Source organism: Carica papaya, chromosome 4 (assembly GCF_054855325.1).
Source record: "Carica papaya isolate Zhongbai chromosome 4, ASM5485532v1, whole genome shotgun sequence".
Classification (NCBI taxonomy): Eukaryota; Viridiplantae; Streptophyta; class Magnoliopsida; order Brassicales; family Caricaceae; genus Carica; species Carica papaya.
Window position 1 is genome coordinate 14,123,461 of NC_142312.1, and position 16,063 is coordinate 14,139,523.

General features: G+C 34.2%; 2 protein-coding genes across 4 annotated transcripts; one reads left to right on the plus strand and one right to left on the minus strand.

Moving 5' to 3' along the window:
* The first annotated feature begins 1,896 nt into the window (after positions 1–1,896).
* LOC110820053 (luminal-binding protein 5) lies at positions 1,897–5,869 on the plus strand. The gene is made up of 8 exons (XM_022049428.2): positions 1,897–2,083; positions 2,974–3,241; positions 3,327–3,541; positions 3,629–3,871; positions 4,021–4,500; positions 4,600–4,754; positions 4,900–4,982; positions 5,071–5,869. Exons 1-8 carry the CDS (start codon positions 2,026–2,028, stop codon positions 5,564–5,566), a joined length of 1,998 nt encoding a protein of 665 aa, XP_021905120.1. The 5' UTR covers positions 1,897–2,025; the 3' UTR covers positions 5,567–5,869.
* Positions 5,870–6,413: 544 nt separating this feature from the next.
* On the minus strand, positions 6,414–15,351 carry LOC110820033 (carbon-nitrogen hydrolase family protein). Of its 3 annotated transcripts, none has more exons than XM_022049403.2 (13): positions 14,978–15,351; positions 14,107–14,412; positions 13,633–13,856; positions 13,323–13,426; positions 13,056–13,190; positions 12,419–12,587; positions 11,173–11,308; positions 10,339–10,477; positions 9,739–9,915; positions 9,437–9,604; positions 8,366–8,461; positions 6,947–7,075; positions 6,414–6,831 (listed from the first exon to the last, which is right to left on the minus strand). In XM_022049403.2, exons 1-13 carry the CDS (start codon positions 15,169–15,171, stop codon positions 6,634–6,636), a joined length of 2,175 nt encoding a protein of 724 aa, XP_021905095.1. In that variant the 5' UTR covers positions 15,172–15,351; the 3' UTR covers positions 6,414–6,633. The 3 variants fall into 3 exon arrangements, with proteins under 3 accessions (XP_021905095.1, XP_021905096.1, XP_021905098.1); XM_022049404.2 differs by having other exon boundaries at positions 14,107–14,419; positions 14,978–15,158; XM_022049406.2 differs by lacking the exon at positions 6,414–6,831 and having other exon boundaries at positions 6,979–7,338.
* Between the last annotated feature and the right edge of the window lie 712 nt (positions 15,352–16,063).

The window sequence follows — 16,063 nt, forward strand, 5'->3', positions numbered from 1 at the left end:
ATCTATGATGAAATGGCTAAACCTTAATTCTTAATTTTAAATTAAAAGTGATAACCTATAAGTAAACTTTAAAATTTACCTATGAATATCATGTCTCAAATCACTTCAAAACTATGAAAAAAATCTATGAAGTTAATTTGTTCAACTCAGTTAAGTTTGATTGGTCAATATAATAAATTAATCTCATTGACTAATAATAAAACCCAATTTTAAAATCTGCTAATGTAATTTTTTCAAAACAATTCAATTATTAAGTAGTATTTAAATTTTTTAATTAAAAAATGTAATCACTACTTTTGTAGCTATAATTAAGAGATGAGTATTAGGGTGAGTCGTCTTTAGTCTACCCGAATGGAACGAATAAAAACTCATGATTAATGAGGTATGGATTTAATACCTTATCCTTCACAATTGCCCCCATTATTGGAATTAATAAATTTTTAATTTTATTTTTCACTGCTACTCAAATTAGTTGAATTTTGATTGATAACTTTTTAAATATTGTATTTTTATAATATTAATTTATATTTGTTATTTAAAATTATATTTTAATTTAATAAATACTTAATAGTTTTAACTAAAATTATTTAAATATTTTTAAAACAAAAAATTGGTAGGTAGAACAGATAGTGGGTAAAAATTTTTACCCAAGGGGTATATAGAATGCTTTCTACCTATTTTAGATATAGAACATATGTATCTATATTCGTATTAGCGAAGCGTGCGTATAAAAACTGGCATACTTGTCAGGCACTCATCTCTACTTGTAGTAATTACCTTTTTATACTTTTAATTGATTGTCATATTTTTTATTGCGTACAAATTAGACTAGATATAGGTACATTAACAATTCGATTTAAACCAGGCAACTATACCAAATTAGACTAGATATAGTTTAGTGTAATCTTTTTTTTTTTTTTTTATAAAAAAGTTAAAGAATAAAAACTATCAACTTAATCTAAATCTAACATAACAAAATTTTTTTAGAGATTGGATGTATTATTATTTATTTTATTAAATATATATTTGATGAATGATTATATTTTATAAATTTATTGTTTATTTTTAATTAAAAATAATATTTAAAAAAATTATTTCGTTTTTGTTTAATCTAAAGTTATGATACCCAAAAATTTAAATCCAATATAATCTAATTAGATCGAGTTTCAAACTAGTAAAAATTCTAAAATATAATTTGGTAATATGAATTTTATTTATTACCATAAACATTTGACTAAAAAATAATGTTTGTTATAACACATGAAAAATCTGATAAAGTAATTATTACATTAAAAATAAAACAAAAGTAATTGTTATGAATTTAAAATACATTTATCAATTTTTATTTTTTACTATCGAAACATTATTGATTTAAAATAATTATTATCTTTTATATGAGTATTTAACTTAATAGCATAAGAATTTTTTGGTAGAGTTAATAATTTGAATTTAATTTTTTTTTTATCTAAAAAATAAAATAAATTATAATTAAAGTTCTCTTCTCAAAAAAAATTCTTCATAAGATTTAATATTTTAAAACGGCACCGGTTTTAGAACGGCAGCCATCATCCAAAGTTTTTCCGTTCCCTTTGGGTCGGGAGAGTTCTTTTGTTTGGACCCTAAAATTTCAAACCTCCTTGGCGAAAACGCATAAAATAAAAAATAATAATAAATATAAAAAAGTAAACGAGTTATCGACTGACACGTCAAAGTTGAGGAATGAACGGCCACGATTCTCCCAACGGGAGATCCAATTTCATTGGTTCCAATAACTCTCTCCCTAAATCTGATTGGTCCACGTCATCCTCGATGACATGTTCGCTCGTGTCGCTTCCATGGGTCTTTAGACTTATGCTTCTGCAAGTTAAATGCGGGCATCTATAAAAGCCCAGTTTCTGACCCGCTATTTCATTGAAAACCAGAAACAGAAAGGCTTCTTTAAAAACTCGCTAACGTTCTCTAGAAAGGACGAGATACCAAGAGCAAGTGATTATCAGAGAGAGAGGGAGGGAGAACTTTTACGCGATGGCTAGCTCATTGAGAGCACGCGGGTCTCTGGTGGTACTAGCAATCATCTTCTTCGGTGAGTGATTGATTTTTCTATCAGAATTTTGTTTGGATCTGGTTGTACTAGGCTGTTACTTGTTTCTGAGAAAAATGTAGTAGATCTCTCCATACAGTTTGAAGATCTGTTTCTGCTCGGAAATCGATGCATGCATATTCTAGTTGATCTCCGAGATTGTTGCGTTTTCATTTAATAGATTTGGTAGTAATATCAGATCGTTAAATTTTTTGAGATCTTAGAGCTGGAACAGTGTTCTGATTCGTTTGAATATCACATTTGTTTTACTAGAATGGTTCTGAAATTGTTCGAGAAATGTATTCGTTTCGTTTGGTAAAGTTTCTTGTCACAAATTGAGTTGAAATGAATGAATCTGGATTTTGAAATCTATGCTTAACGCTGTCTGCCATTGGTGAAGGATATTAGTTTCTAAGGAAGTAAATCGAGCATGGTGCTATTATGCATAGCCGTAGGCTTTTTCCATGAACTTGGTGGTTTTATTAATTGTAGTATGGTTTCTCTTCGAAAATTATTGTAGGCACAGTTTTGATTTTTATCCTTTCAGTACAGCGTGAGGGTTTCATCTATCTGCGTACTGGTAGCTTCAAAATGGACTTACGCAAGCTAATTATAAAAGATAATTACGGCTATGTCCATAACTGGAATAGCCAGATTTGACATTTTGAAGTTATTAAGCGTTTTCTAACTTGAGAAAGCACTGAAAGTTTGTCTGTATTTCAAATTTGTTTAATACACATGATTAATTTACCGCTGTCTGAAATGGGCTTGCCAAAGAAACTTATTTATCATAAAAAAGTGGCCGTGGTGTTTCTTTATTTCGTGTGGGGTAGATAATACGCATTTCATTTTCAGAATGTTTCCTTATTGGTATTGGTTGAATTCTGTAACAGGATGTCTCGTTGCAATTTCCATTGCAAAGGAAGAAGCCACCAAATTGGGAACAGTCATTGGGATAGATCTTGGTACAACTTACTCCTGTGTCGGTGTATACAAAAATGGTCATGTTGAAATCATAGCCAATGACCAGGGAAACCGTATTACCCCATCATGGGTAGCTTTCACTGACAGTGAGAGACTGATTGGTGAGGCAGCAAAGAACCAGGCGGCTGTCAATCCTGAGAGGACCATCTTTGACGTGAAAAGGCTTATTGGAAGAAAGTAATGCTCTTTCTGCAAATTTTTTCCAGTGTTTGATACAGTTATCTGATGAATTAAATAATTCATAAGGCTTATGTTCTGGCAGGTTCGAGGATAAAGAAGTTCAAAGGGATATGAAGCTTGTTCCTTATAAGATTGTGAACAAGGATGGCAAGCCTTACATTCAGGTTAAGATAAAGGATGGGGAGACCAAGGTCTTTAGCCCAGAGGAGATTAGCGCTATGATTCTTACTAAGATGAAGGAGACAGCTGAAGCATTCCTTGGGAAGAAAATAAAGGATGCTGTTGTTACAGTTCCTGGTAAGCCTATTGCAATTTTAATGAAGAATTTTTTGTTCTACCATATATTTTATTGTACTGATAATATCCTATCTGTTTAACCTGCAGCATACTTTAATGATGCCCAGAGGCAAGCCACCAAGGATGCTGGTATAATTGCAGGGCTTAATGTTGCAAGAATTATTAATGAACCAACTGCGGCAGCCATTGCCTATGGTTTGGACAAGAAGGGTGGTGAGAAAAACATTCTTGTCTTTGACCTTGGTGGTGGGACATTTGATGTCAGTATCCTGACAATTGACAATGGTGTTTTTGAGGTGCTTTCAACAAATGGAGACACTCACTTGGGAGGTGAGCCTTTGCTCTTATTTTTCCAGTATTTCTAGGGTAGATGAATCTAATGCCACAATGGATTAATGGATTTGCATTCATCTGAAAATTATTAAATTGCAGGTAGTTAGTTAACTTCAATTGTTTCCTGATAATCTATTCCCATGCAGGTGAGGACTTTGACCAGAGGATCATGGAATACTTCATTAAATTGATCAAGAAAAAGCATGGAAAGGATATCAGCAAGGACAACCGGGCACTTGGGAAGCTCAGGAGAGAATGTGAGCGTGCCAAGAGAGCTTTGAGTAGCCAGCACCAGGTCCGCGTGGAGATTGAGTCACTTGTTGATGGTATTGATTTCTCTGAACCTCTCACCAGAGCAAGGTTCGAGGAGTTGAACAATGATTTATTCAGGAAGACCATGGGACCTGTGAAGAAAGCCATGGAAGATGCTGGTCTGGAGAAAAACCAGATTGATGAAATTGTTCTTGTTGGTGGAAGCACCAGAATTCCCAAGGTTCAACAGCTCCTTAGGGACTACTTTGATGGAAAAGAGCCAAACAAGGGTGTGAACCCTGATGAGGCAGTTGCATATGGTGCTGCTGTCCAAGGAGGCATTTTAAGTGGAGAGGGTGGTGATGAAACCAAAGGTATGCTTTTTCCTATAATAATGTAAGATAATGGAGTAGTCTTACCTTTTGTTGGTGCTATGAATGAATTATAATTAACTTGTGCAAAAATGGATCCAGATATTCTTCTGCTAGACGTTGCACCCCTCACTCTGGGTATTGAAACTGTTGGTGGAGTGATGACTAAGTTGATTCCAAGAAACACCGTTATCCCAACCAAGAAATCTCAAGTCTTTACCACTTACCAGGATCAGCAGTCCACTGTCTCCATTCAGGTGCAGTTCTTTTAGGATTAATTACTTTTCAGCTGTCATAGTTGGAAATTATCCCAATAATAACCCAATTAATATAATGGTTGATTGTGCACAGCTATTATGCTGTTACTGCTTGAATCTTACTTAGGTTGCTTTTGATTATTAGGTATTCGAAGGTGAAAGGAGTCTCACAAAAGATTGTAGGTTGCTTGGAAAATTTGATTTAACTGGAATTCCTCCAGCCCCAAGGTAGGTTGGTGGCTTTTTGTTAGTCTCTTTGTCACTTGATTGTGATCTTCGCTGCAACTCTCAACGTTTGATCCATCAATTTGAACAGGGGAACCCCTCAAATTGAGGTCACATTTGAAGTTGATGCAAATGGTATCCTAAATGTCAAGGCAGAAGACAAGGGCACTGGAAAATCAGAGAAGATCACCATCACCAACGACAAGGGTCGGCTCAGCCAGGAGGAGATTGAGCGAATGGTTCGTGAGGCAGAAGAGTTTGCCGAGGAAGACAAGAAGGTGAAAGAGAAGATTGATGCCCGTAATGGACTGGAAACTTATGTGTACAACATGAAGAACCAGATCAATGACAAAGACAAGCTTGCTGACAAGCTTGAGTCTGATGAGAAAGAAAAAATTGAAACAGCTGTGAAGGAGGCCCTTGAATGGTTGGACGATAACCAGAATGCGGAGAAAGAAGACTATGATGAGAAGCTCAAGGAAGTAGAAGCCGTTTGCAACCCCATCATCACGGCTGTCTACCAAAGATCTGGTGGAGCTCCAGGAGGTGGAGCAGCTGATGAAGACGAATCCCATGATGAACTCTAAGTCCTTTTGACTAATGAAAAAAGAAAAATTGACCACTGCCGGGAGAGCAGGAGCCAGAAAACGAGGATATAGACTAGGGTAAGTTGAGGATACTGTAATTTTTCTTGATGGGGTAGAAGTTAAAGGGAGAAGAGTATCCCTTTCTTCTAATGTTTTTTTTTTTTTTTTTTGGGTCGAAAATACTTATCCTTTTTTCTTAATTTTACTAGTTGTATTTTCTTTTGATATGTTAGAATGAACAATTTGTCAATTCCCTTGTGGGTCTATGAATCAATCTTTGATGGTTGAATATATTCATCTTAATCCTTCCGTGCAATTTAACACCTTTTATTTTATTGACTTTGAATTCACATGTTAATAAATAACGTAGGATTTCTCTCAGGCGTAAAATAAATAAGTAATGGGCTTAATTTTTTTAAAAGAAATTTTCTTTTGCTGGTCTTCTCATGCCGCTTTGCATTGCACGTGATAGTAATACAGTCTTGCGATAAAACCATTACATGTTCCCCCTCTGCCAATCCTGTAAAATTGGATTTCTTTCTTCACTCTGATTTAACAAAAAGAAAATTGTCCGAGTCATTTATGCATGAAGTTGCCAGGAGCATATTAAAAGTCTCTCAATAACCAAAGCCTATTTATATAAATGGGAATTGTACCTAATACTCGCGCAACAATTGGACATCCACAATTTGACCTTGATGGAAAAATCACAATATCATTTAAAATTTTTTTGTCCATGTTTATTCTTTTAAAATTAATTAATTATTTGTCATTTATAGTTTACTCACATATTGTCTGACATACAACTAATAATACCCAATTTTAGATTTGTATTCAACAACTGAGATGACACAACCATAAAACTATAAGTAGATTTTATGGTATTAACCCTTTCAAGTTGGTATTATACAGGATCCAAAAAATGAGATAAGCAACAACTACATGCAAAAGAGCATGAGGAACTCAACTTCCTCGTTCCATTATATTATTGATTGTCAGACAAACAAAAACAAAAAAACAAAAGGTTGGAGATCAAATTTGTTTAATTTAATCTTTTTTTTTTTGAGTTAAAGCCCAGCTCTAGGATCTCCGGAGCCTGCTGCAACAACTCCTATTCCACCTCCAACATGTGAGGTAGTGCCTAATTTTTCGTGGTCACCATCTAACTCTCGTACAAGCTCATCAATCTTGCGAAACTGATATGGCCATCTTGCATTGTAGAGGAACTGACGCAGATCAAATCTGTTATCCTCAGGCGAGTAACTCTGCAATAAGTATGCGTGGATCGGGTTTCTCCAGAGTCAAGCATTCATACATTTGGAGGAAAATTTAATGCAACTTTCAAGTGCAAGAAAATTTTAGTGAGTAGAGATTATGTACCTCAGCATGGTATGAAGGTGTAAGTACAGTCATTTTGTGTCTATTAATGGAATAGTACTTGAAGAAGTGCTTGACTTTATCAGCCACCTCCAAAGGGGTTAGTTTTGCACCCCATTTATAGCAGAGGTTCTGCAAGAATCAGAATCAGTGTCACATAAATGATTTTGTGTCGCGCAACAAACAGGAGTTTCTCACATAAGTACAATAAGCATTTCAATAAAACTTTCTTGTCTGGAAAGTGGATGCTCAGTCATTTGAAAAGAATCTCCAAGTTGCTGACTGAACTATGTGACTAATGTTTGCGGAGTACAGAATTTCTTCATTGGTAGACCAACCTCCACATTTCTCCATTAATCTTTTGGGTGAACAATAGTTTAGTTTGATACCCCGTCCTTCAGAAATATAATATATTATCTTTTAGGTAATATTTCAAACCTAAAGATTAAAAAAATTTATTTTGCAAATACACATTTAATCAATTAGAAAATAATATGTACTAACATAACAAAAAAGTAATCTCATATAGAGTTTTATGTGGAATTGGAACAATTTCTTCTAAGTTTCAATGGAATTGATGGCATTTAACAAGTACTATTCTAATTCCAAATAAAATTTTATGAGTTCATTTTCTATCACTTTTTAGAAAAGATTTAGGCTATTCTTTAGTTGAATTAAATGTGAATTTACAAATAAATTCCATAAATATTTGTTTCAAACATTATTTTACTTTGTGCAAGGTAGAGAAAATAAATAAGATCTAGGAAAAATCTCTAAGGTCAAGTTTGATTCAATTATAATTATATTCCTAACTAAATTCCTAGATCTAATTATCATTTTCTAGAGGAATGCAAGTATAAGTACTTTTAATAATCATATCTGTAACAAAAGTAGGAATTGAAAATCCCACTTTAAAGAATTCTAGGTGGGGATGAGGATACTTCCAAACTTTGATTCAATTATCATTCAATTCTTAACTAATTTCTAAATTTAGTTATCATATTTTCTTTTAGAAGAAGATGAGTACAAATATTTTTTCAATTATCATATTTGTATTAAGAAGTAGGAAAAACTGTAATACCAACAAATTTGAGGCGAGATTGAAGATTAGTCAAAAATAAAAATATGTAGTAGTTACGCATTGGAATACTAGTTTGGTAAGCAACTAAGAGAGTAACGGGAATTGAACCAAACAGGATATAAAAGTTTTTTAAATGAGAGCATAAAACCAAATGCACAATTTTGGGGAGAAAAATTATTTTGGTCACTAATCTGCGAGGAGCTCTTTAAATCCTTGTATATGGTTATAATAAAGAAAAAGAGTATTTCTAGGAGGAGAAAACAATAAAAAGAATAAGCATTAGAAATAGAAATTGTAAAAGTTTTGCGAACGCTGTTGGAGATAATGGATCAAAATCAAACCTTGAACATTGATAACGGACCACAGCGGAAAATTTTCCGCAACCTTCCATAAACTGAGAGTTCCTCGTATGTCATTCCCATATCCACTTCATCCAACTGTTACAAGCAGAAGGCAGCAGTTTTATTTTGAGGCAAAATATTGAGAACTAAAGAGTGCAAAGAGGGAGAAAAAGGTCAGAAATCCAGAATCTCAAATATAAGTTGTACTTGGTTTAAACATTTATCTTCCCATTCAATTCCTAACTTAGTTATGTGCTATGAAAAGTTAAGTAACATTTATATAATCCATATGTAATTCAATCAACTTCACTCATATCTTTAATTTCACGATGATAAATTTCTATTCCTACATGTGAAATGAATCATAAAAATATTTGAGTCAAACTCAATAATAACATTATATGGAAACTTTTCAAGGCAGGAATAAATATAAAGAATGGTAACATTAGGTGGGTGTTTGGGATTTGCTTTATTTGCTGCTTATAAGCAACTCTGAAACCCTACTCTAATCTCGGCATTTGGTGACACAGACTGAAGAGCTTTTATTAGGTTTTTTGAAAATGATTTTACGACCACAGAAACTAAGGGTGTTTGGAATTTGCTCTAGGAAATGTTATTAAAGCACTAAGTTACTCTAAGTTACTTAAATTAAATCATTCTCATTTAAAAAATAAACAACTATGCATTTAGAAAAAATGTGGATTTACCTTCTAAGTAACTTACAACCTCCTACTTTATCTCCATTTCTTTCAGCAACCCAAACACCCTTTACCAGTATATTTAGAAGGAATGAACAGTCTTTATTGAATTTACTTGGAGACGTATAACTATTTCAAAGAGGATCAAATTTAATTTCAAATGAATTTCTAAAGTGAAATTGAATCAATACATTTCAAAACTCCCATAATAAAAATACATTTCATATGTTGTTAATGAATTCCACAAAAATTGTCCATTTGCTTCCAACTTACCCAAAAATAAATATCACAACTTGCAACTTCAGAATTACCTAAAGCAGTCAAGAGGGAAACATTCATGCAGTTGAGAAAAAAAGGATTTTTTAATAGATACCTGGCTGTAGTTGGAACGAATAGGCTCCAGCTCAGCAGTAGGTGGAGCTGCTTCAATTTCTGCCAAGGATGAGTATCCTAGATGGGTGGCAGCCCATCTCAGGAATGTTCTAAGGTCCTGCTTACTAATACTTCCAATAGGATTTATGTCTGCTGAGCTGCAATCATACTGTGAAAAGATAATACCATTAAAAGTTTGACAAAATATTCAACAAACTAGTACAATATCTCCATAATTAATATTTACTTGAAATGTTTTGGAGAAAATATGAGAATTTGAATCCTCTTAAAATTGTCTAGTACCTTTGTTAGATAGCCACGCAATCCTTCATCCACATTCGAGCTTCCTAAAACAAGAAAAAAGCCAGGCTTGTTATGAACCCAAGGCAAGAGAGAAGCTAGCATAAAAGCCAGCACCATTCTTATCCGAGCTTGAATGTTCTGCAACCCCAGGTTCTCAATATTAGATCCCCCATCTACCTGTAAAGAGAAACTATATCAAACATCTATTTCAAAATAGTAAGTTAATATCTAGGATCCAGTAAATCCTCATTTAGAAGCCACTTGCAAGCTTGCAGTAAGACATAGCTTTGAATCACTCAATCAAAAAAATCCACTTGGAAACAAATTGTAATTATTTCAGGAAGATATATGGACAAAAATATTGACATTTCATTGATGATCTGAATTTTCATGCACAGGATCAAAAGCATACAGACTAGATTTCTTGCCCAACCAGGAGAGCATCGCAGAAGTGCCATCTAAACAGATAGCTCTGGATCTAGGATTTGTTCTTCCGGTTTGCAGTTGGAGGTGAATGAACACATAAATAGACAAATTAACAAGGAAAAGGGAAGGGAGAAGGGAGACAAATAATGAAAAAAGAGGTAGACCTTGTTTTACCTTATAGCGTGGCCGTTTTCCCGTGAGGGTTTGAAACAAAGATAGCAATGCGGAAACAACACCATCAATAGAAACATCAAGATGCCACGAACCTATCTCATCTGCTAGTGCCTTTGCCCGCATCCTAGTTGCTTCAGAGCTGCACGAAATTGGGGAAACATAAAAAGCTGTTAATGCACTCGACTTATCTTGATTTCAAGGATTTAGAACTGTGATTTTCTTTTCTTCTTCTTTTTTCCTTTTGTTTTGAGGAAGAGAAGTATGAATTTTCTTAAAACTGAAAGAAGTCAACAACTGAAATCAAGTAAATAGAAACTAAATATCATGATCTCTGTCTTAAACTCATTTCCTGCTGTCATCTTCTCTTGTTTAAAAATAGTTTCTCCTCAATTACCCATTATGTTATTCTTTTACTAATGAATCCTCTCCGAGAGAACATACAAAATAGTTATATTTGACAAGAAAGTATTTTGTGATTAACTTTTTCCTTCTGACGTTAAGACTTGATTAGTATAGGTATAATATTAGTAACAGTCTAACCATGATATGTTCAATTCTAAAAAGAACTAGGTCTTAGGTTCTTCAAAGTAGAAGAGGAACAAATTTTTGGACTTCAATCAAAATGAGGAACTGCCAAAGATCTGTACAATTTAAAACCACAATCAAGAAAGTAAATTGGTCTTTCCTTATTGTAATGGCAAGTTCTATTAAATCATTATTACTACTAACTGAAGTAAGCGGCAGCGTAGCCCATTTATTTACAACAGTCAATAAAGAAGAATTCAGCAAAAAAATCACAGAGAAGAAAAACTCAGACCATGTAAAGATACTCACCTGTTTTCAGATCCCATATATACGGTATAAAATATGCGATTTGCAAATTCTTTGCTATCAGTAGGAAACTGTCCATCAGTATAATGTCCGATCCGTATTGCATCAGCTTTCACTTGTTCATCCCCATTTCTAATCTCTACATGCAATGTGCATTGCCAACCAAAGAATGGATAATAATCAGATGATGCAACACATAATTGTTTCAGGTTGCATTAGACAGGAAAGAGCTGTTCTTTCTTGTCAGTGCCTCTGCTGCACCTTCTAACTTATGCTGGCAGAAAGGACAGACAGCATGTGAATACTCTTAAAAATTTTCTACTCAAACACCCCAATATACATATATGTATTACTAGAAGTAATTTCGACTTAGAAGCTTTCAGGAAAGTGTTAACCAAGCAAGCCAGTCTTAGTCAGGTTAGCATCCCTTTTTTTGTCCAATGAGAATATTTTCTTCAACAGTGACCTTCGTGTCTAAAAATATAATCAAGTCTCTTAAGGGACCAATTGCTGGATATAGTCATGCATAGCAAGTGGTACCAAACTCTGCACGCAAGACTAAATGGCAATAAGGCAGATGCTATTTTTGCTTGACAGGAATCAACCTTTGATAACTCATATGAGAGTGGACTTACAGAAAGAGAGAAGCTGATATTTCCATTTCCCTGAGTTGTGATTAAAAGGGTGTTGGATCATGTTTGTAGGCAAGAAAGTTTGACCAGGCCCTATGATTCCCTTGTCTGATGATAATTCTGTTTTTTGAATTTTGTTTCACGTGCTTCCTGTTTTGCATCTCTCCTTTTAATAACTAACTTTCCAGGATTAGCAGATACAATAACTACCATTTCCTACTTGTCGAATGGAATTTATGAAGCACAACATCTCTGGTACTCAGATTTTCACTTTTTAGTTATCCTTGCATTGGTATATATCATAATAGATTCTGCCCTTGCACTTGGTTGTCCCTAAGGTGTTTAAAAACCCTGACTGGTTGACCAGCCTAAGTTAGCCTTTCGATCATAATTTCATGCTCACCGCCAAAAAAATCTCTGATCAAATAGTTTAGCTGAAAGCCCCAAATCCTAGTTCAAACATCCTATAGATTATAGGGGAACTACTACACTGAAATTCATGGTTATCATGATTAACAGCATCTCACCTATTAACTCGTTCTGAAACAAGAACTTCCAAGGGACGAAAACATAGTTAGTAGGATGCCATACAAAATATTTGACCTTTTAAAACTAACCTTTTACAACGAGTTGGCACATGCAGCCAACAATAGCAGCCACAGAAGAGCTATCTGCCCCACCAGAGAGAGGAACCAAAAATCCAGAAGCTCCACTCCGTCTTAGGTAGTCCCACAGCCAGCAACCAGGTCCAAAGGCTATTTCCTCCTCGGGAGAGTGATACATGATCTACAATTTTATCTCATGCTAAAATAAGAAAATCTAAATATTCTGCAGAGAAGTATTAGTATTAAGGAGATAGGAAAAAGACTTGAAATGGCTCCTAGTTCCTTGCATTAGTTATTGTAAAGATGATTATAGAAAAGTCATGCATAGATCACATTAACATGTATGTTTGGGTGGGAGGAAAATATAAATGTACACGAAAATTATAATCAAGTTCTATCTTCGTAAAGCAATCAAGATAAGAAGGGCCAACATCTTAGCAAAAGTATTAGGACAAAATCTAGTTACAGACAAACCAGACAATTTAGCAGTTCATGTTCTCAGCACATCAAAGGGAAAGTAAAACACCAATTTTTGAATTCCATTTACATGGTCACTAACAAGAACAGAGAAATAGAAACTAAATTAACAAATTTTGGTGTTTGCATTAAATAATCTTCAACCAAATGTACCTATGGGAGAAAGACTGACCTTCAATGGACTGGACAACGACATTTTCAGGTTGAAAGGCAGACAAATGTTACATGGAACTGCAACTAATGGTACTTTCTTCTTGCAGCTTGCCTGTTCTTGAAAACTACTGATAGATCCTCTCAGACTAGCAACCTGTCGTGAACAAACAAGCACCAGAACATTTTAAATATACATCAGAATGACATATTTGCTAGAGTGAAGTATCTCTTTGTATTTTAAAAATATAACGACACATCGAGGCACTAAAATGAAACTTTAACATACCGCATCTAGGTCTACTTGAGCAATTACAACCTCAACATCCTTCAATGAGAACTGTGAACCCTGAGCGACCACATCTCCATTTACAACAACACAAGAACATCCATCTATAACAAATCAAGTACAACTGCATATTTCAACACATTCTCTCCCATGTATGTAAATTCTTCAAGCAAATAACAAAGAACTGTAAGTCACTAAAGATTGTAAAGAGATACCCAATGTTAACATATGCAGCTTAACATAGTACTTGAAACTATTTCATAATAATTGAAAATATATAAATATCTAATGCACCAAGCATTTTATATACCATAATATAGGCGACCACCATCACATCCTTGGTGATTACTGTACATATACACGCCTCCTTGAGTATGAGTTGCACCTATAAAAGCACGAAGACGAAGGTCTAACTTTCTCAACTGATGATGACTTCCACTTGCATTCATAAACACTTCAACTCCATTAAGTGCAAGCTCGGTATGAGGGGGAATAGGAGTAAAAAGCTCTTCACAGACTTCAGCTGCAACAGCTCTAATATAAAAGGCAAGAAATTAGCATTACATTTGTATAAAGGAGGGACAAAAGTTTTCATGTTAAATTTACTTGTATGCAGAAATATAATGGTAAGCACTACACAAGGTTCCAGGTGACTGTGGATGCCACATTAAGCTTCCTGGACCTTCTGTGTATATAGTTTCATATTGAAAGATAATCATTTGAGCAGATATAATGAAAGATATTACTAAGAAAACGATACCCAAAGAAGAAAGTTCTTGCTTACGTGTCTAGAAACTGAATATATCCATAACCAAAAGGCACTGCCTTCTGTGACAAAGCCTCAGAAATTTCGCTTGGGAGTTGAAAGTCCTCAAACTGATCTCGCTGCTTCCATGCTGTAAACCAACGGAGCTCCCTGTAATTGCCATCATTGGCAAGCCACATTTTTGGACGTATCATGACAATTTTTCGGTTGAAACACAAAACTTGACAATTGTAACGCTCAGATCCTTTAATGACAGGCATTCCTATGCTGCACAATATGCCATCAGTCCAGTCACCAAGCAATAATTCTTTCAGGCACTCCCATCTGCAAGCTTTCCAAAGTATACATGAAATTAGAACCCATCACCAGGCTGCAGGCAGTTAAAATTAATATAAGCAGTATTTCTTAATGTCCCATTTTACATAAAATTGGAGGACATTCCAAAAGATCACTACGAAATACAAGTAAAAACGATGTCAAATTCCACCATTTCGTTTTGTGCCCCAGTTTCTACACTTGTAGGTAATTACTGTAGATCAACAATCCAACTTTTAACCAAAATTTAATTTGACCAAGTTTTAATCAGTTCAAAAATTAACGACCACCATTTGGAAAAGGAAAAAGAAAATACAGTTCAACTAAACTGTCAGTGCTTCCTCTCAATTAATGAGACCCTATTAATCCAACAAGAATAAGCGTTCGTTTTTAAAATCGGCAACATAAGAGATATGCTGATCGCGAATTTTAGCGCTCAATTTCTCGTAAAGACTAAACAATGTGATTGTGAAATATCGAAACCATTGAACTAAGTCGACGCCCACCAAAAAGCATAAAAACAAAATTCTAATTCAAAAGAAGAAGAACAGAATATGAAAGCGGTGAAACTCACGAATGAGTAACTGTGTCGAGCTCCAAGAAATGATCCTCACAGCCATAACCAGTGACCTCTAGCTCAGGGCCAAGCCGAATAACTGCTCCAGCCTTCTTAGCTGTAGCTATTGACTCCTTTATGTGCTTCATATTGCAATCAAAATCCATAGCCCACTGATTCAAGTTACACGTCGCCACTTTCAACAGCCTCATCTCCACTCTTAAAAACGCACAGAAATAATATTAATCCTCTCTTTCTTTCCACTCAAACAGAAAACAGGCCGACCAACGAGGAAATGGAAAACTAGCGGCCAAGTTTAATTGCCGCGAGAAGCCAAGTTTCTCTGAGGAAGGAGCAGCTGACTAGCTTGAGGAAATCCGTGGCTGGCAATCTGTAATATATATATATATATATGGGGGATAATTTTCGAAGTTCCTTAATTATACGTTTATTTATTTAAAATTTAATTTTCTTTTCCGGAAATAATTAAAATATAAAATTTTGAGGTTGAATTCTTGATTTTTTTTTTTTTAATATATACGGCATATGGAAGTGACTTCGGGTTCGAACTTTTGAATTTTTGACGTATACGGTGAGCCGGGTTAAATAGGAAATGTGGAAACTGGAAATCCACTTTTTCTTTTTTCTTAATTGGACAAAGAATTGATTTTAGCAATTAACTACTTGTGATTCGTGTTTTCTTACTTCAATCACATTATTATATAGCATAAACATTAAGTTCGTTTATCCAATACTTTTACATTTTTCAATTAATTTTTATTTATTAAATATCACAAACAATATATTTATCATGTGGCAACAAGTTAAACACATGATTTTCTTTTTTGTTCGAATAAATTTTTTTATTAAACATCATATAACATCTTATAGGTATATGGTCATTTAATTTTATAATTATTTTTAATTAAAAATTTTAAAAATAGAGAAGATATTCCAATACTCCTCTTAAAACTCACTACTCTTATAACGGCTTGGAACTTAAAAAAAAATAAAATCATAAATTGAATGCAGAATCAAAATAATAGAGTTAGAGTTTAGATTCCTTACAAAATAGTTTAAAATACCCAATAGGGTTACGGAAAT